At 41.9% G+C, this 20,597-nt stretch overlaps 1 protein-coding gene across 2 annotated transcripts in view; it reads left to right on the forward strand.

Annotated features, from left to right (window-relative positions):
* Window positions 1-20,597, forward strand: part of Cntnap2 (contactin associated protein 2) — a 2,139,844-nt gene that overhangs the window by 2,023,046 nt on the left and 96,201 nt on the right. For both annotated transcript variants that reach the window (XM_031381709.1, XM_031381710.1), the window contains one exon: window positions 1,936-2,029. In XM_031381709.1, the coding sequence (XP_031237569.1) occupies window positions 1,936-2,029 (94 nt within the window). The remainder of the gene's footprint in view (window positions 1-1,935; window positions 2,030-20,597) is intronic.

Genomic DNA, 20,597 nt, shown 5'->3' on the forward strand with positions numbered 1-20,597 from the left:
TAATGTTCCTCTTTCTCCACAACCTCTACAGCATCTGCTGTCACCTGAGCTTTTTATCCTAGCCATTCAGAATATTTACATTATTATTTTCTGTAATGTATATATATTGTTTTATCCATTTTTTAAAGCATTAGCAAAATATGTTATAAGAAAAATTGAATGAAACCCACTCTATGTATATTAAATTAAAAGAATTTTTTAAAAAATTTAAACCCTGGCTTTGAAAAAATGAAGTGTTTTGGGGCAGAGTTTCACTGTATGTTCATAGAGTGGACTCTTAACCTTGACAGTTTACAATTAATGGTTTTAACAAAGGAGTGCTGCAGTTACCCATGTATGCCATCAGGGGGCGCCAAAACAGGCTGCTGATGCCTAGCTGCAGAAACAAGTAGCTCGATCCCAAGGCATTTCTAGCTTAAAACGGGCAAAAATTTCTCTGAATAGAGTGTTTGTTAGTGATATAGTTTAGTACATTTTTTCAAAGTACAAAAAAAATTTAACAGTGCCATTTCCCTAAGGTCAGATTCTCAAAATTTCCGGAAATATGTAGATTATTTAACACTTAACCCTTACTGTTCAATGATCTAAATTACAAGGAAGGTTCCAGACAAACAGTAATAAAGAATGTTCATGGTGGCCAACTGTGACTGGAGCGTACCAGTTCCCAGTGTAGTGCACTCTTCAAACAAGTCAGGGGTCCCCATGTACTCAGGGAGGCTGAGCCTGACTTCTTATGACCTCCACCTGTCCCACCTCCCTGAGCTGGACTGAAGGGCTTTTCCAAAGAAAGAATGTGTCAGGCTCATTGTCCCCATTACTAGGAGCCGTCTCTAGGGTCATCCTTAGCAGATTCCAGGGAGTTTCTCTACACTTGCTTTCCACATTAACACACACACACACACACACACACACACACACACACACACACACTCAATTCCAGGCATCTCTTCCAGCATTTTCTCTCCATCCCTCCTACTGGGTTGTCTGTCCAGCCCTGCTAAGAGGGCTAGTGCCTAACCTTATTGTAACTTGTTGTGCCATGTTCCATTAATATCCCTGGGAGGCCTGCTGTTTTCTGAAGGGAAGAAGGATGTAATGTATGAGAGAAGAATTTTAAAAAGAAAAAAAAAAAAAAGAGTGGGTAACAGAAAAGCCTAGAAAGTTCTCAGAGCTCACAACTGGGGAAGCACAAGGAGACTATAACTGTCTTTAAAAGATAGGCCAGAAGAAGATCTCATGTAGGGACACAGGGATTCATGACGGTCTATGAAGCTGTAGCTCCCCTGTTTGCATGTGTACCTGGGGAATAACCAGAAACATGCATTGCTTCACATCACTTTTAAGGACTTTCCTCTCTTATACTTGGGAAGAACAAATTCTGCCTGAGGACATGTGCCACTAACCACCGTGACCCCCACCCCCACCCCCACCCCCACCCCCATCCCCACCCTCAGCCTCTAGGGATGCTAACTATGGCAGAAAATGCATCTCCTCATGAAACACAAGATGGCTGTATTGAACTGCAGCATGGGGTGGGGGTGGAGAGCATCCAAGGGTCAGCATTCCTCTGTAAGCAGATAGCATCGGTTCAGTGAGAGACTCCCTTTAAAACCGTCATTATATAGACAGCACTGTCTAGCTCAGAGGGCAGCACTGGAGATCAAACCAGGCAGGTTTTACTCTATGGAAATGAGTATGGATCCTAATCCAGTCAGCAAATCACTCAGCTCGAGAAGGGTCTGTACTCATCAAACTGTTTTCAAAGGAAAAAATAGCCTTCCTTTTCCTCAGGGTGTACTTTAGATCCTGTGCTATTGAAGTAGTTTCCAGAAACCAGGATTCAAAGAGCGGCATCATCACTCCTGGGATGGTGACATTTGTCATCTCTCCTGGGATGGTAACATTCTAATACTGTGTCTCGTGTTCTTCCTACAGCTCGACCATTATCCTGCTGTGGTTTACCATCTACCCAGCTCCTCTGACACGTTCTTCAATTCTCCCAAGTCACTCTTCCTTGGAAAAGTTATAGGTAAGCCTTTGGTTCTTCAGGTATGTGTGTGGGAGCTATGAATGCACCTGACACATGAATTACACCAGGTGTGTGTATTTGCATTTTTTTTCTAGTTTTTCGAGACAGGGTTTCTCTGTGTAGCCCTGGCTGTCCTGGAACTCATTCTTTAGACCAGACTGGCCTCAAACTCAGAAATCCACCTGCATTTTTAAACTATACTCTCTCTCAGTAAGGTCAACCCTGAGTATCTTTGTGCAAGAAAACCTATGTGGTAGTGGACAATAGCTCACAGAAGTATTATAAAATCCTCTTTGGGATATTGCTCATGTGATACACTGAGGCTGCTAATTGCAGCTTTGATGGGAATTCTTAACTAGCACAGAGGGCATCTCCGGTAGATCCTATAGTGGAACTAGTATTAATTACATGGTATGTAGTATAAAGCAAGATTCAATTAGCATCTCCCAGATTCCCTACATAAAAACTGCTCTTTGGTGTATGAGAGGCCTCTGCTTATGCACAACATTTAACTTCTTCCCTGTGGGTTACTCCCAAGAAATGCATCCAATGTCATTTACAAATTAAGAGGTCATCAGGTAGAGGGCTGAATTTATAATCACCCTTGCCCTTCCTGCTCATGTAAGAAATGCGAGTTATCTAGGAGAAAAGGCAGATGCTATTGCTCATGAATAATTTTAATGTTTCACATGAAGCCAGCATGTCGTGCAGTAGATGTCAGTGTCAGCTGGAAGCACAGTCCACATCTCAAAGAGATCACTTGTCCTGAGCCCCATAGGAGTTATCATAGCCAGGGACCATGGTTCAGAGTGTCCCAAATAACATGCTCCAATGTGGACATCATTAAATAAACCTTTATAACCACAGGGCATGCCACAAATCAAAAAACACGTTAGTGAGACATCAAGATAGCAGATGACAGCGAGGCAGAGGAAGTCTGCTATTGGTTTTATCTGATGATATTCCTAGATTTGAGGTTGTTGGAAGATAGTACTCTCTGTTAATATATTCCAACCTTCCACCTGAGTAAAAAATGTTAGGTGGACAATAAATAATTATTAGGAGGACTAGAGATAATAGCCCAGATAACTTGGTTCTTGGTCTACAGTACTCCACCTGTTTCAAGTCCCAAAGTTCTCATCAGACAATCAGTCTTTCAAACATTTGACATAGGTTATGGCTTTTTCCAGGGCACTTCAGTTCACAGTGGTATCTTATAGACTGGGAGAGAGGTCATTCTGTCCCAGAGGGCACTGTTAATATTATTTCACCAGGCTATTTTACCCGGTGAACAAGTATGCCCGGTGGTACAGTATGCCAATTTGTGAAGTCACAAGTTTTTCCAAAATTAAATTTATTCACAAGGCAGCTAGACATGAAGAAAAGGAACCTCTTAGCCTATACATACCTCCCCAAGATAAGGTTTGGGGGGTTTTATAAGGAAACAGGGTATTCTGGGGTATGAAGGAAGGTAGTGAGAGGTTCAGAGAGGTGAAGTGATCAGTAGCCTACATATGTCTACACTATCTTCATAGCTCTTTATGGAATACATGTTCCAAAAATCTCCCTGATAGTGTGGTCCATGGGTGGGTAGAGTCTGGGACCTTGTGATGTCAGAATGTTGCCTGTAAATCACTTGTGCAAACCCAAAACACAGGGCTTCAACCAATTTGAGCTAGGCAAGTTATCTGTAAAATACAACTTAATCTGTCTTTACTAGTGTGACCTACTGATAATCTCAAAGATGAGAGGAGAAAGACCATTGACCCAAATGGTCATGGCCAAAATAATCAAAAGAAGCAATTAATTAAAGCACATTTTTTTATTCATGTACATGTGCTGCCTTCCCCTAAGGCAGGGTTGGAGAGGTGCCTATGGCGGCATTCAGGTCAGCATTGGATGTGAGGAAGGTTTTCATAGCTCTAGGGTGGGGGATTTGGCAAGCAAAATAGGTGAGGTTATAGAAACAGAACCCAGCAAGGTGGTCAAAACAAAGCAATCATAAACAACCTTTTGAAATAAAGGTTGCAAAGATGCAAGATGGTCATTACAAGTTTGTGAAACAGGGCTGGCCAGATGGCTCAGTGGGTAAGAGTAGTGACTGCTCTTCTGAAGGTCCTGAGTTCAGATCCCAGCAACCACATGGTGGCTCACAACCACTCGTAATGAGATCTGACACCTTCTTCTGGTATGTCTGATGATAGCTACAGTGAATTATGCTGGAGCGAACAGGGCCAGAGCAAGCAGGACCGGCAGAGGTCCTAAGTTTAATTCCCAGCAGCCACACACATGATAGCTCACAGCCATCTGTACAGCTACAGTGTACACATACACATAAAATAAATAAATAAAATAAATCTTAAAAAAAACCAAGTTTGTGAAACAAAAGCATAATTGGTAGTAAGGTAGTCATAACAATAGATGGTCATGACAACAGGAGACCATAATAACCTTTTTAAAACAAAAGCATGGTCGACATTTCCAGGAATAGGAGATACAGAGTCATTTGTAGTTAAGGTTGCAGGTAGACCATAGCCCATTTCTTGAGAAACAGAGGTTTGAACATAAACAGGAGTGAACTTAGTTTATACCTACTGTCAGATGGCTTTTAAAGCTAAGATGGAGATGGGCTGGCTCACCACTACCCACTTGAGAAGAGCAGCCTAGAGTCAAGCCAGAAAGGTCTCTCACTTGACTGTTTACTTAATGAGACTCCCTAAACTACTAGGTAAACTGAGAACAGAAGGCTTGGAAGCTTCTTGGGGTTTCCTGGATTCTAAAGAACCTTCACTTGAAAGGGAGAATAGCTCATGTTTCTAAAAAGTGGAAAGAATTGGTTAGCTTCTTTATGGAGACTTGGTTACAATCAATTTTAATTTTAATCTTAATCAACCAGAAAGCATTGATTAAAATTTGTCTGCATGGTCACAGAAGATGAGGAACAAACAGGAGACTAAACAAGTGATAAAAATGATAATGGACATTTACATAGAACCTCACTTACATAGACTCCATTTTAAGCACTTCAGCTGCATTAACCCCTTTGAGTTTCATCACAGCTCCAGGAGGGTGTTGAGATTATTATCTCCCTTCAAAGATGACAAAACCCTGGCACAAATATGTGAAGTAACTGCCCACAGCCACCTGACTGACAAGTAACACAACCAAACTTGAAGACAGCTCTTGACAGCTGCTGCTGTGGTCTCTGGGACAGGTAACCCAGAAATGGAGAGAAGAAAAAATAGACAGCAGAAATTTATGGGGAAATGCAAAGCTAAGGTAGAGCAGCAGGAGTTGAGGCTCCTACGACATGCCAGAAAGTAGCCAAGACCTTTCTTTAGAACCAGGAACATCTGTCCTGTTGCTCAGTGAGACAGTTAGGCTATCAGGTCAGTATATAGAACCCAGGCAGGAAAGGCTCCATACTCTCTGGTCAGTAGAAAAGGTGGTTGATAGCAAATGTAGAATGGGGACGAGAATGAGGGCTGTTAGACCTTAGACTTTTGCACAATATGAACAAATAGTTAAATAGCTACGCTTTGGTCCAATGTGTCCTAAAAACAACATGCTGGCCAAATATAGGTCTAACTACATTGTCCTGGTTGATCTGGTAGTTTTCTGTAATTGAAAGATTTTATCATAATTTTATGAAACAAGAATAGAAGGCAAAAATTTTGTGACATGGCATGCTGTATACATGAGCAAGATGGAGAGGAGACATATACTCATAAATGCCATCATAATCCCATGGAACAAGGTCTGTGACTATTACCCCCCTAACACACAAGACTGAGGCTTACTCATCTGATGTGCACAGCGGTTTTAAAATCATACCACCCGGAATGCCCTATCTTTGTTTGAAGTGGACCCATTAGAAACCGGTCCTCATCCTCACCAATCAATGAGATCCCTAAGACAGGAGCCACAATGAATGAATGTTGAACTAATAAAGAATCTTGAGAAAAGAATCAGAAATAACATGGTTGACATAGCATGTGGTGACCCACACGGGGAGGTCAGCACAGAGATGACTTCTGCGATCCTGACCTGCTTTGCAGCCTTGTCCTTAGTTTAACTGCTTTGTTTTAGTCAGAGGTCTGACAATAAAAGAACAAGAAAGAATGCAGACCTAGGAATCTGGCAGAACTGGTTAGACCTGAAGTCAGGCCTGTCTGAAAAAAATCCCAGTTCTCTCCTAGTACTTTGTGACTTTAACCTTTCAAAGCCTGGAATTCTTCAATGGCATCATGGAAAACTGAATTGTTTCTTCCCTGAGAATTGGGGGTTGGGGGACAATTTACCAAGAGTACCCAGCCCAACATACAAAAAAGTGCTTAAAGACTATTTGTGGAATAAGTGAACTACCCTTTCAATATTAATCTGGCAACATTTGAGAGAGAGCTTATCTAACACACTGCTTGATGCACAAAGAGTGGAAGTATTACTGCTGTTGGACGCTGGCTGTGTGTAGCCATCTTGTCATGTGACATTCCTCCCACCACCACCCCAGACCACTGCAGCCTCACCAGCCCCACTCACTAAATACAATGGCACCCATAGACTGTGACAACCAGAAAAGGCTCCAGATATTACCACAAGTCCCCAGGATGACAAATTCACCATCAGTTGAGAGTGACTGGCTGAAAGTGACACAGCTAATCCATGAGAAGCTGATGTTGGAAAAGCATGATGCTTGGCCCATGACCTATGGGCTCTGCTGACTGGTAACACACTGAAGACACAATGTTGTGGCTAGACACAAAGAAGTCACAGCATCTAAACAAGGGCAGATGGGTGGCTGGCTGCTTTTCTCAAACCCTTAAATGTTTGATCTATTAGGACAGGCAGGACTGGGGAGGAACGGCTCTAAATTCCCCTTTGAACACAGCATATAGTTCAGTGAGAAAAAAAGCTATTTGCATTTTCTAGATATGTAAATATTCTTCTAAAAAGATGAGTTGGGCTCCAAACAGATACCTCATGCTCTCTAAAGGTTCAACAATCCCTAGGGACCCATGCTATTCAGTTATTGCTTTACTAGGTCAACTGCTAATCAGAAAGCGATCCCATAAAAGGAGAAGGAGCTAGATCTAAATAAATAGTGTGGATTCCCACTGAGCCCTTTAATGAGCACTGCCTGAGAAAGGACATGTCTGAAGGATAGACAGAGAGGCCTCATCAAGGATAACGTGAGCTTCATAAAGAGAACAGAGACAAAAGTGAGATCACTGCCTTAGAATTTCAGCAAGGTTGCTCCTGCAATCCTGAGTCTCGCTAGCCTGAAGTGAGGTCCCCAGCAACTAGCAAAGGCTCACAAAGTAGAAAAGCCATTATTTAATACCTGAGTGATGTCCTAGATTTTATGAGTCTATTTATTCTCAGCAAGTTGTCTCTCAGCAAATATAATTTAAAACCTGCAAGACACAGAGAAGGTCCCATGTCCATTCTCCATTCTCAGTAGTTCTATCAACCCTGTGAGTGTTTAATTACAACACATACCTGAGATGGATGATCTAATGTGCAGGATGATGAAACCCTTTCAAAAGTATCTTTTTTTTTTTATTAGATATTTTCTTTATTTACATGTAAATTTCTCCATTCCCAGTTTCCCCTCCAAAAAACAAAGAAACAAACAAAAACAACAAAAACAAACCCCTGTTGCCTCCCCCTTCCCCATGCCTGCCACCCTGCCCTCTCCCACTTTGTGGCCCTGGCATTCCCCGACACCAGGGTACAGAACCTTCACAGGGCCGAGGTCCTCTCCTCCTATTGATGATCGAATTTGCAATCCTCTACTATACACATGCTGCCAGAACAATCAGACCCCTCCATGTGCAGTCCTTGGTTGGTGGTTGAGACCCTGAGAGCTCTGAGGGTACTAGTTAGTTCATATTGTTGTTCGTCCTAAGGGGCTGCAAACCCCTCAGCTCCATTGGTCCTTTCTCTAACTCTTTCACTGGGGACCCTGTGCTCAGTTCGATGGATGGCTGTAAGCCTCTGCATCTGTGTTAGTCAGGTACTGTCAGAGCCTCCCAGGAGATAGCTGCATTTAGGCTGGCTTGCCCTTCCTTCAAAAGTATCTTGACAAGGTAGAACCACTAACGGAGATCAGAGAGTCCCGGTCAAGAAAAAACTCAAGTGGGTGGTTTGATGTGAGGGGCATTCTATGGTGACTGATTCTTAAATGAATCTAATACAGAGCAATTTAGGGATATCATGATATTAGTCTTCCAAGAAGACCAGATAGATACATACTCATAAAAGAGAAATCAAAAGGCCTGGGAATATTTATCCAGAAAGAGTTATAACTTCAGACAAGCTGAAGAATTAGTTGGCTGGGGTCTGCTGAACTGATTGGAGCAGACACAGTGAGAACAAGTTTGAAGGGAGAAATCCCGTCTGTGTCAGTGGGATGGCCTCCTCCTTCACAAATGAGCAGCCTCTGATAATAAGATAGTATGTATGCTAGAGAGTATTCAAAATGGTACCAATGGAAATGCGTTCCCTACACTAAGGAGCTTTCTGGAGTAAATAAATCAAGACTAGATGAAATCTACATGCCTTTGAAACTTCAAAGTATATGGTGGGAATGCTTTTGTGAAAGAGAGAGAAATATAGTATCTGTCTAGGCTCTGAGATGTTAACTATATCCGGGGTCTTATTATCATCTATGGTCTGAGTATATCAGAGGTGTGAATGTAGAGTCAGTATACTGAGCATCATATCACCATAAATTCTGCTAATGAACAGACCACCAGTATGCTCATGGTGGCAGTATTCATTTTCATTTTAGAGAGTGATTAGAGTGATTAGCCTTTTTATTAATGTTTCAAGTGATCTCTTTGTACCACTGTGACTCAGGCTCATACAGAATCACAAATGAAGTGGGTCTATTCTATTAAAAAGGACAGTACAGCCTCTGTGTGCATCTGAGAGGCCACATTTGGGAAGAAGCCAACTACTTATGTAAAGTAGACCCTGCTTTACTGAGTACTATTGACCAGTAGCAGGATCTGGGGTGGCAAAATCCAAGGTAAATGTCTAAACTGAGTTTAATATAGTTTATAAGTGACACTAGTCCCAGATTCTAACATTTGCCCAACTACTGTACTGTCCAAAGCCACTTTGATAGGAGATGTGTTTCCTGGTAAGCATTGTGTGATTTTCACTGTAATCCATACTACAAATGTGACAATCCCATTGCTACCTTCTGATAATAAGAAATCCTCATATTCTGAGGTTTTCTAAACCTTCTAGAACTTTGGCAGTACCTCACACAGCAGGAATGACATAATTAATTCTTCATCCATTAATCATAGCTGGGGTAAGCACTACACAGCTAATTGGATATTTCTGACCAAGGAGTTATAAACTAAAAAAAGCATGTATCATTTCCATGATAGAGCATCCCATTGCAGATACAAGACCCTCTAAAGCTTTCTGTTTCTTTATCACTTTGGCATGATGGCTAATAAACATCAGACAGTGGTTGTTCTACCCACCCAGGTCCTATGACCACAATGAAGAGAGAACTCTGTTTACTCATGATGACTATATACCATGAGAATAAATAAATAAATAACCCTTGCTTTGTAACCCACGATGACTACAGGACTCTTTGTTACTGTGGCACCGCCTAGCCTGCTCTGATTGGCACACGAAGATTGCCATAAAGAAGAGACTCTGCTTCTTTATGCCTATACTTCAGGTTTTAACTATGTGACATTAGTGAGCTACTTCTATTTCTCATCTTGTTTATCTGTTTCCTCTTGTATAAACTAGCAACAGCCATGCCATTGCTTAGAATAATAACATTTAGCAGGCAGTACAGTATATGCCCCATGTATAGGCTGGTTTTATGTATCAACTTGACACAAGCTAGAGTTTTCACAGAAAGAGGAGCCTCAGTTGAGAAAATGCCTCCATGAGATCCAGCTGTATGGCATTTTTTTTAATTAGTGATAAATGGGGAAGGATCCAGCCTATCATGAGTGGTACCATCACTGATATGGTGGCCCCGGCTTCTATAAGAAGGCAGCCTGAGCAAGCCTAGACAAGCAAGCCAGTAAGCAGCACCCTCCATGGCTTCTGCATCAGCTCCTGCCTCCATGTTCCAGACCTGCTTGAGTTCCTGTCCTGACATCCTCCAATGATGGACTGCGATCTGAAAATGAAAGACAAATAAAACCTTTCCTCCCCAACTTGCTTTTTGGTCATGGTGTTTCTTCACAGCAATAAAACCCTGATTAAGACACCCTAAATCATGTCAATAATACATATTAATTATTTCTAATCCACCTAATTAAACAAATATATATTTATCACCTCCAGTGTGAGGCATTGTCTAAGTCACTGGAGATTTCAATACTGTTCAAGTCTCCCACAGCTCCTGTCTTTGGGGGGCTCAGGTTTTAGCTGGAAGAGAAGAAAAGATTAGGCAATTGGAAGGGCAAGTGGCAAGTCTAGGGGAAGAGGAAGTCTAAGTGTTCCAACATAGTCTGGTCACAGATTGAGAGAGTCGACATCATGGTATTCTGAAACCAAGAAGAGAGCCAAGAGTGCAGTGTGCAGTCCTGGGGACAGGGGTGCATTCTTGCTGACCTGTGTGCTCGATACACAGTCAGGGCAGGAATAACAATTCTTGCACCTTGGATCACAGGAAACATATATGTTAGCTAGGGCAAAGTGACATTATCTAAGCTAGAATGAGCATGGCATATTGCCAGCTTGTATTAGAACATTATAAACATTCCTAGGGCCAGAGGCCCTTTGAAAAGCCCCATGTGCTATTCTATCAGTTTGGTCTGGGTAGGAAAAGGAACTCTGAGGCAATCATGGAAGTTCTGAGTGAAGATGGCATCACTCATGCTGACCCCATGCCATATGACAGGGTTCTCTGAGAGCATCCATGATAGGCACTCTATCCAGTCCAGGCATAAGAGAGTGTGAGCCTCAGATAACTGATCTGTAAACACAGACATGAATGGTTAGTTCGAATCATTTAGACAAAAGAGAAGGACGGAGTGGTATCTTAGTCACTGCTCTGTTACTATGAAGAGACACCGTGATCAAGGCAACTTATAAAAAGAAGCATTGAATTAGGAGTTTGCTTGTTATGACCATCATGACAGGGAGTATGGAGACAGATAGGCAAGCAGGCATGGAGGTGCTAGAGAAGGAGCTGGAAGCTTACATTCTAAAAAGCAGGCAGGATGCAGAAAAAGAGTGATCTTGGGCCAACCGTAGCTGTTGAAACCTCAAATCCCACCCATGGTGATGAACTGCTTCCCACAGGGCCACACCTCCTAATGCTTCCCAGAAACTCCACTACCTGGAAACAAGCAGGCATTCAGACATACAAGCCAATAGAGGCTTGGGGGTATTCTCACTTAGACTACCACATTGGAGGGCAGGAAGAGGAAGGTTTTATTACTCTTTTTTGCATAAGCCACCCAAAACTCTGACTGACTTAAAAGAATACATGTCAGCTAACTAGTGCCGTTCTCTTCTCCTTCCCCCCTCCCTCCCTCTCCCTCCCCACCTCTTTCTCATTCTATGGGCTGACTGATGATTGCTCTGCTTTGGTTTCAGCTAGGTGGTAAAAACTTGATGCTTTAAAACCCAGCTTCTTAAGCTGTGAGTCATAACCTTACCTGGGATCATGCAATGAATTTAACAGCCACAAAAAGAAAAAGAAAAGCAGGCAACTACAAGCAAAACTTAATTTAAAAGTCAAACAGAATCCAGGATGTTTCTGGCCACACTTACCCTTGGTTCTGAAAACAAAAACAAGCATTTGACACTGTACACACCATTGCCCCTTCAACACCACTGAACCCAGTCTGAAATTCTCAGAATCCAGACTGGCAGGTGTCCTGAGCTACAGTGTTTCTTGTATACACAAAGGTTTCTGCTCTAATAGAAACTTAGTGGCTTCATTATAGCCTCAAAAGTTTCACACATCATTTTTGCTTTTGGTTTTTAGTCAAAAGCTAACATCCAATACAGATTCTAACAAAAGGGAGAAACTGCATGACTCAATTGTGTCCAGGCATGGCCACATAGCCAATGGTCCAATGGCATGGCCACATTGCCAATGGTATACTGGCACAGATGCATTGCAAAGGGATATGTGGAGAGAGGGCTGCTTATGTCAATCATCCATGTAGGAAATGTGAAGAGCCACAAATTTCATCCAGAAATAGTCAAAATGAAGATGTGATGAAACAAAGGATACAGAAGCAGGGAGCAATGTTATCCCTGTAAGTGGAGGCCTATACTCTGGTCTGCCTGCATAGTCCCAGTTTAGTCCTGCCAGGACAGGAGCCCATTTCAGAGCTCACCTGTGCTCTGAAATGTAGCCCTGTGTGAGTTGATAAATTGTGTGATGTCTCTTTCTGAGTTCTCTCGGGAAGAATTTTGAGAGTTGGGTTGAACTATGTAAGATGCCAAGCCAATATAAGAGATGAAGCCACAAAACTCAAGTATGGAAATGGAAAAATATGAGGGGGGGAAGAAGGGAGGGAGGGAAGGAGACAGGGGCAACAGAGAGGAGGAGACAGGGAGGGGGAGGGAGAGGAAGAGACAGAGTGCTCACCATACTTGAGTATGGTCCCAGAAAGTCCCCTGGGAAGTGGTACAAAGCATGTTTCCGTGGGTGTCTGCTAAGGCACCAGGAAGTCTTTGTCATGACTCAACCTCCTCCTCAGGATACAATGCCACTTCCAGGGGCACTACAGCCTTGCCTTTCATCCATACCTATCATAAAGGTGCTTACAGGCATAAGACTATAAACCCACTCCTGAAAATACTTTTCAACCCTTTCGTTTTTGTCCCATTCACTAACCTCCATGGTCTCTACTTCTTCCATGAAAGGAATAGAAAAATCACAGAGAAAGGGGAACAGGAGTGGTGGGGAACCAGGGTCACCATGTAGACCCATCATATTTCGTTGTCATCAGACTCTCCTGCAGCTAAGTGATGCCTGTGCTATGTCCTTGTTAAGTAGAAGGGTGTGTACATCCCTGCATCTCTCAGAAGCATAGTTTCTCCCAACATTGCACACTGTGAATAGAGACACATGGGACATAATTTATTTGCTCAAAAGTATGTTGGGTGCTTATTGTTCTGTGTTGTCCAGACAATAGGTGGTAGCCATAGTTTTGGTTTGGAATGAGTACATTTAATCAGACAGAAAGCCAAAGTAAAAGAATAAGCAGTAAGAGAAAGGAAGGGGCTCAAAACATGTAGTGGAAAACAACTGGAAAAGTTGAGATGATCACCTAGGTTTCTTTTTTTTTATATATACTCCATATCTTATTCTCCCCATTAACCCTCCAACTGTTCCACATCCCATACCTCCTCCCCACCCCCATGTCTCCATGTGGATGTCCCTACCCACCCCAGCATACCTGACCTCTAAATTCCCTGGGGCCTCCAGTCTCTTGAGGGTTAGGGATCACCTAGATTTCTGACTAAGCTTTCTTCCATGGATGAGCTTCCATGGCTGAACCTATGGACTCTCCTTCCCACTGCAGCCATTTTTATGTCATGGGGTCAACAATAGTAGTAACCTTTGTAGGACATGGTGCACGTTCCAACTGTTCTCAGGGGCACAATGTTTTTACTTTTCGGATTCTTGCTGTTCCTTTCTCTTCCTATCACAGAGTTGGTATAGAGGTCACCTATCTCCAAACAAAGGTTGTTAGAGGACACTTTGAGATACCTTGGGTCTCAAGTGGGATGGAGGAAGCTCTGCTTCCAGATCTAGCCTCTAAGGAAGCTCAAATAGCATGTGACAGTTTAGTGATACAATGTACATTACGTTTATGGGTACTAGGTGATAGATAGGCAGTGAATAAAACATGAAAAGCCTTTGTCTTTAAACTGTATGTGTTCTAATGTGCCATAGATAAAGAATGAAAAGAGAATTAGGGAACAGAAGTGTTGAGTAGCTGTAAGTGCTAAGAAGGAAGAAAATAAAGAGGGTGGCTGAAGGCAGAGAGAGACAGACAGACAGACAGAGACAGACAGACTGAGACAGAGACAGGAGACAGACTGAGACAGAAACAGAGAGAAAGTGCACCAAGATGACCATAAAAATTCCTCTTGGAGAAAATGATGTCTAAGAGGTTCCCTAAGTGAAATGAGAGAGACAGACAAAGAGGCAGACAGAGAGAGAGAGAGAGATTTGTGGTCTTACATCTAAATGTGATATGAGGCACAGGTAAACTTGGTTTGCCCAGAGGGCAACAAGAAAACCCATGATCAATGGCAAAGTGGGAGGAAGCAGGAGTAAGAGGGTCAGAAGAAGCCAGATTGTTGAGGTAGACCAAGCAGCAGGTCTGAATACATATGTGACATTATCTGATTTATGTATTAGGAAGTGCGTGCCAACTGCCTGGGCCATTTTTACTACAGAAGGGTAGCAGGTGGAAAGACAGAGGGATAGAGTCGAGATTAGACGGAGTAGAATTTGGACTGCAGGAGGTGCCGTGATGGCAAAGGGAAACTTTCAGAGGACTTTATTCAGGGGACAACATCTAGCAGGTGTCTCCTGGGGGTGAGTGCCTTGTCCACCATACGGTGGACAAGAAGAAGCATTCAGAGGAGCAAGCTCGCACTGCCACCATTCACTGCTCTACTTCCTGCCTCAGTCAGTGCAGACTGGGAAATATGCAGGGATCAGCTGCCATCACAGCTGATAACTCTGTTCTTTTCAAATTGTTATTGGAGAGAATGAGGAACATATTCCTTAAAATGGAGACAGAAAGAATGTGGCAGTTGAACTGCCTACTACTGTATCCAGAGCGAGACCCTGATGGGGACTTGCTGCTTCTGGTAATTCATCTCCACCTCCTAAACATGGGAGGTAGCATATTGATAAATGAACACTTGGCAGGCAGTTAATTGAAATTTCTGGTCAGTTGCCTTTGGGTTTTATTATAATGACAAAGGCGGTAGTAAAACACTGATGGGAAATATTTTTTAAGTGATAAGCAAGAAATAACATTAAAGTGAATGAGGGGAGATTATGAAATTGTGAGAGGAAATAAATTATGAAATAGTGAGAGGAAATAAAGAAAGAATGATGTAATCTTCATGTCCAAAATCCTTGCAAGGCTGAAGGAAGCCTTTGCTTTAGATTCTCAGTCTGTGGGTCACAAACCTCTTGAGGTCACATATCAGATATTTATATTATGATTCATAACGATACCAAAATTACAGTTATGAAGTAGTAACAAATAATTTTGTGGCTGGGGGGTCACCACAACATGAGGAACTGTATTAAAGGGTCACATTAGGAAGGTTGAGAAGCACTGGTTTAAAAGAATATCACACACAGTGATTCATCTCGAAGGTTAACTGCTCATTTGTTTTACTTGCATTAATATCCACTCTTAGACACTTACTAGGCTTTGCTATGATTGCCTTATAGAAATAATTGATGGCCTTTTACTGTCTCACAACTGAATAAAACAAGGCTTACCAAGTTTGTATACCCAGTATTTCAATGTTGTGGCCAACATAACACTTTATTGTAATAATTTTTGCTTGTTACCCTGATGTAGTTTTAACAAGAAAATTAATACTTAGTAGTCTCAGGGCCTAAAAGCACTCAACAGACGTTGCGTTGAAAGTCCACCTGTCACATTTGCTGAAGGGGCCTAAGCAGGCTTTTCTGTATCCAAATTCTAGCCTCATTGTAAAGATGGAAGCTGATATCAGGGATGTAATGGGCTTGGCATGGGCCCAGGCCCATGGCACATATTGAGTACACCCTGGGCCATATTGTAGCATGAAAGATCTAGGTCCCCTGCCTCCTGATGAAGCCAGTAACTCAGTCAAAGAAATGGGAGAAGAGAAAGCTTTTTTGCTAATGAGACAAGTTAAAAACGGAGGGCTGTCATACAAACTCTCTCTTTCCAGGAGTCGCAGACACAGTTGCTTATATGGGGTTTCACAGTGTCTAATTTTATATCTAACTAATATATTCAGATAGATAAGAGGATGGTCATTAATTTTTTTCAGTAATCAATTTTCTTGACAGGATTTCGAGGTTAATCCCAGCCATGGGGCATGCCAGGAATCCCCTGGTTCCTATAAATGTGGAAAGAGTAACTGGCAAGAAGGTTGCATGGCTGCTGGTGTTCTTGGGTTTTCTTTGTTCTTTCTTCCAAGCAAAGTTGGTTCTATCTGCTGTGTAAGGTGTAACACATAGAGGAATGAGACCCGACAGAGCCGTGAGAAGCAGCCCGACTAGTGTGGGTCATTCATATCTGTAAGAAGCAAGTGACCGGTGGAAAATTTAGGAAACTTTTGATTAAGAACACATTAATACTTCTCTTTCCACTTTGCTTTTCAAATTTGAATTACTATTAATTTTTTAACTAACAAAAGAATACCAAAAAAGTCAGTTTAATCTTAAAGCAGTTCAGTTTTAATGGCATTTTTAGTTTGGAATTCAACCAGACATCAAAAGCAGGAAAATTATTGATATCCCAGCACTTCAGCCCACCCATCTTTGGCACAAGGCAAATATGTGAATATTCAATTATTTTGAAATAAGTAAGCATTAGGAAGAAAAGTTCTCTTTATTGCATCTCCCAGAAATGTTTCAGAACATGGAAAATGCTTGCATATTTTTACATTCATCCAGGTGTCCATCATTATTCTGGATTTCATATTTGAGAATTAGCCTAGCCTTCATAGTAAAAATTCTTTGTAAATTAAGGAATATACCCGTGGTGCTTTTGTGGTGGCTTGCACGTATTCACAGACTGCTGCAAAATGTGCGGCAGTGTACACATTTCTCCCCCCCCCCCCCCCGAGGTCACATGGGCTGTGCTCTGCCTTGTTTAGTTTCTGATATAATAAACTATCATTTTTATGATTGGCATAAAAATGATAGGTCATGCTTTTTTCATCTTTCTACTTTTTATTGGTTTCTTTGTCACTCAACATGTCCTGAAGTGGAATATTAAAATCCTGTCTCCTGCCCCTAAGTACAAAGAGGCTATGACATGTTGGAGAAGATATATGCTATCTAAGCTTTATTCCACCATGAATTATAGTGCTGTTGGCTATGAACTTGATGTCAGTGAGTCAGCAATATGGGTTAAATAAGGCACTTTGAGACCGAAGCACACATAAAACAAAGCTCTCTATCAGTTAGTTGATGAGCTGTTATATCTATACGCTTCCAGTCACCTAACTTTATATTTCCTTTAAGAACAGTATCAATCTTCTAACCCAGTAATCAGAGTGAATATGCAGAACATAACTGTGTATCAGGGGACTGGTTACATTGTTTCTAACTGTGCTGTCACATATATGTGATAGCACATTACATTACATACTTATACTTTAAGATGTCCATCTAGAGCTATTCTTACCTATAGTGCCTGTGGAGGTAAAAAGAGAATTGTTATTTCTAAATCAAGTAGAGAGTTACATCAAGCCAGAGTCTCTGAGGTAGACTCTGACCTTCTCCTGCCTCGTCACTTCTCAGTGTCTCCTAGAACTCAAACCTGAGTTTCCATTCAGCTCTACTGCATCTTGGGGTCCCGAGAAGGAACATGGAAATATTCGGGGAACCAACTCAGGAATATAAAGAGTCTTAGCATAATGTTGCTAATGGCCTAGAATTTAGACCTTGGGGCCCTTAAAGGTCAGCAAAGTGGAGTAATTAAAAATTCAAATCACCCTTTGTTTGAATAATCATTCTTGAAGTTCTACAGTGCAAAGGCAGACATGAGAACTGCGTTTTGGCAGTCAAGCTGATACTAGGATGTCCTTCCAACAGTGTCATGGCCATCCATGTATGGAAGGACTCATGACTCCATTGGTTTTTCCACAATAGTTCAAAGGAAGAATAGAGCAGGCATAAACAAATAAATGTTTGCTAATAAGAGTTAGTCAGCTCTTTAAAACCCATACTGTATTAATAATATTTCTATTCTTGAAAGCAATAAGTATTTGTAGCAATTATTTATATGACCATTGAATTCTGAATATGACACCTCTGTGCTCCAGAAATAAGATAGACTCCAGGGTCTAAGGAAGCTTGTTTTTCTGCTTTGACATGTAGCCATTTAAAAACTCAAGAAATGGTGCTACCCACAATGGATAGGCCTTACTATCTCAATTAACATAATCAAGATAATCTCTCATAGACATGGCCACAGGCCAACTCTTCTAAACACTTCCTTATTGAGACTCACTTCCCAAGTTGTTGCTGCCTGCAACTAAATAAGAAGGGTTCTCTGTCTGGAAGAGAGTTAGGAGCCTGTAGAAATAAAGGGGAACCGGACACAGAGAGAAGATTTAAAAGATGGGATCGAACCACGGTGTGCTTTCGGCCCCCTATGTATATTATTCAACTGTCTCTCTTACAAGCAGGCAGGCAGAAACCCCTCCCCCAGTCCGTCAGCATCTTGCAGCCCAATCAGCACCTTTATCTTCGGTCTCTGGAGGCGGGAGTTCCGGTGTAGCAGGGACTTGGAGAGAGGCGTGGCTATTAGCAGGAACCTCAAGGCAGAGAAGTAGCAGAGAAGGGCTTTGTTTAAGTCAGGAAGCCCCTCCCCAAGTGGACTGGCTACTTGTGGCAAGACGAGGTCTGAGAACCAGCTCCTGGCCGGAGGACGGTCACACCAAATGGTTCTAGATTGTGTCAAATGGACAACTGAAACCGACCATAACATCTCCTACTGGATGTGTGAGGAAGGAAGATCATTGAACTGAAAGTGACATGTGCCAAGTTACATACCTTGTAGAAGATGGAATCAGGAAAGGTCTTTCTGTGCTTGCTTGTGTTTATTGTCCGTTACTTTATTAAAGTGGAAAGGCCTTGAAGGCATAACCAGAACCATGGCAGTTTCTAATACCATTCTTCTCTCTCTCTTCCTCCCACCTCTCCCCACTGGTGCCAGGAGGCTCCATCATCTTCAGTGAATAGAGGTCGTAGGGGTGATCTGGAACCCTAGCAGAGTGGATTCTCTGCACAATGAAAGACCTTACTTCAAAATGCTAGCTAATATGAAAAGTGAGACAGGAAGGAGGGAGGAAAGAAGTGTCAAATAATGAATGACAGGATCAGTACACATGCACAAACTAAGTTGGGTGCACCTAATCACTATTTTCCAAAATGCCATAATCTTTATGGATGCTTCTTGCATCATATAAATGAATATCTAAAATATATGATATTTTATTCCCTCAAAAAGATGTAGGTGTGGGAGAAGGGAGTATGTTTATGTGTGTTTATGTGTATATGTGGGGATGGGAAGGTATATGTGGGTTATAGATGTGGGGAATAGGGGTTGTGCATACCACTGTTCCTGTGTGGAGGTCAGAAGACAACTTTCAGGAATTTACTCTTCTACCATATAGGTTCTGGGATTGAACTCAGGACATGAGGCCAGGTGACAAGTGACTTTACCCTCTGAGCCATCCTGCCAGCCCTTTTCTAATCCTTAATGTTGTTACTCTGTGAGTCTGAACAAGTGTAAATTGACAAATATCCACCACACTACCTACAAACTCTCCATGTTCTGCCTACTCATCCCTCATCATCATCGGCTTCCTGGTCACCAGCCATCACTTTCCTATCCCCACGATGTTGTCTTTTCTGGGACATCTTGCAGTCGGGCTCACAGTGTAGAACCTTCCCAGGTTCTCTGCTTCTCTCCCATAGCCTATGTTTAAGTTTCTATCTGCCTTTTCATGGGTTAATCAAGCTCACTTCTCTTTATTGCTAAGTAATATTCCAACTGTGTTTTCTGAGGAGAAAACTGTTTTCTGTGTTTATAAAAGCATAAAAAAGCTAAGTTTGAAGAGCCATTCTGGGGGAAGGGGTAAAAATCAGTAATAAAAACAGTTGCTTGTTTCTCTTAGACCTAAGTACATCACAGTTCTTTGTTTAACCAAAGCTAACTGGTACCTCTGTGTCAGTTGTCACTCTTTCCTGGCTCACACTTATATTCTTAGAATCCCAAAGCTGCTACATTTTAAAAAATATACACATATTCTCTGTGAGATAGTGTAATAGTCTTAGGATAAATTGTGGCGGGAAACCACACTGATAAGAAGCTTGCTTTTGCATATTCTGTGAGGCTAGCATTGTGCCACTTTAGAGTTTATACCCAAAAAAATCACTGCAGCCCCTTTCCACACTTCTTTTCCAGTTCATCTGAGGTAGCTATAAAACCTTTCCAAAAAGGCTTTTAAGGTTTCCAGAAGTGACTCATAGCCACAATTCAATTAAATTTAGCAAACATTTCTTATATAACCACTAATCGGCTTGAGGTTGGCTTTTGGGGTCTGTTATTTTTATTGTCTGTTTATTTTATTTTTACTTTTTAATATAAGCAGATTAAAATATCTTCATACAGCAAACTACAGAGGAAGAAAAACAGAAGAGTGAAAGGGAGGGAAGGGAAGTATGGATAATGAATTTTGAGTACATGGGACTTGAGGTGGTAGGATCCCTCTCCAGAAGTCCCACCACCAACCCCTTGATGACTCCACATCCTAAAGGTGTAAGTTTTCCATGCCGAGCATCCTTGTA

The sequence above is a fragment of the Mastomys coucha genome, unplaced genomic scaffold, assembly GCF_008632895.1.
Source record: "Mastomys coucha isolate ucsf_1 unplaced genomic scaffold, UCSF_Mcou_1 pScaffold20, whole genome shotgun sequence".
Classification (NCBI taxonomy): domain Eukaryota; kingdom Metazoa; phylum Chordata; class Mammalia; order Rodentia; family Muridae; genus Mastomys; species Mastomys coucha.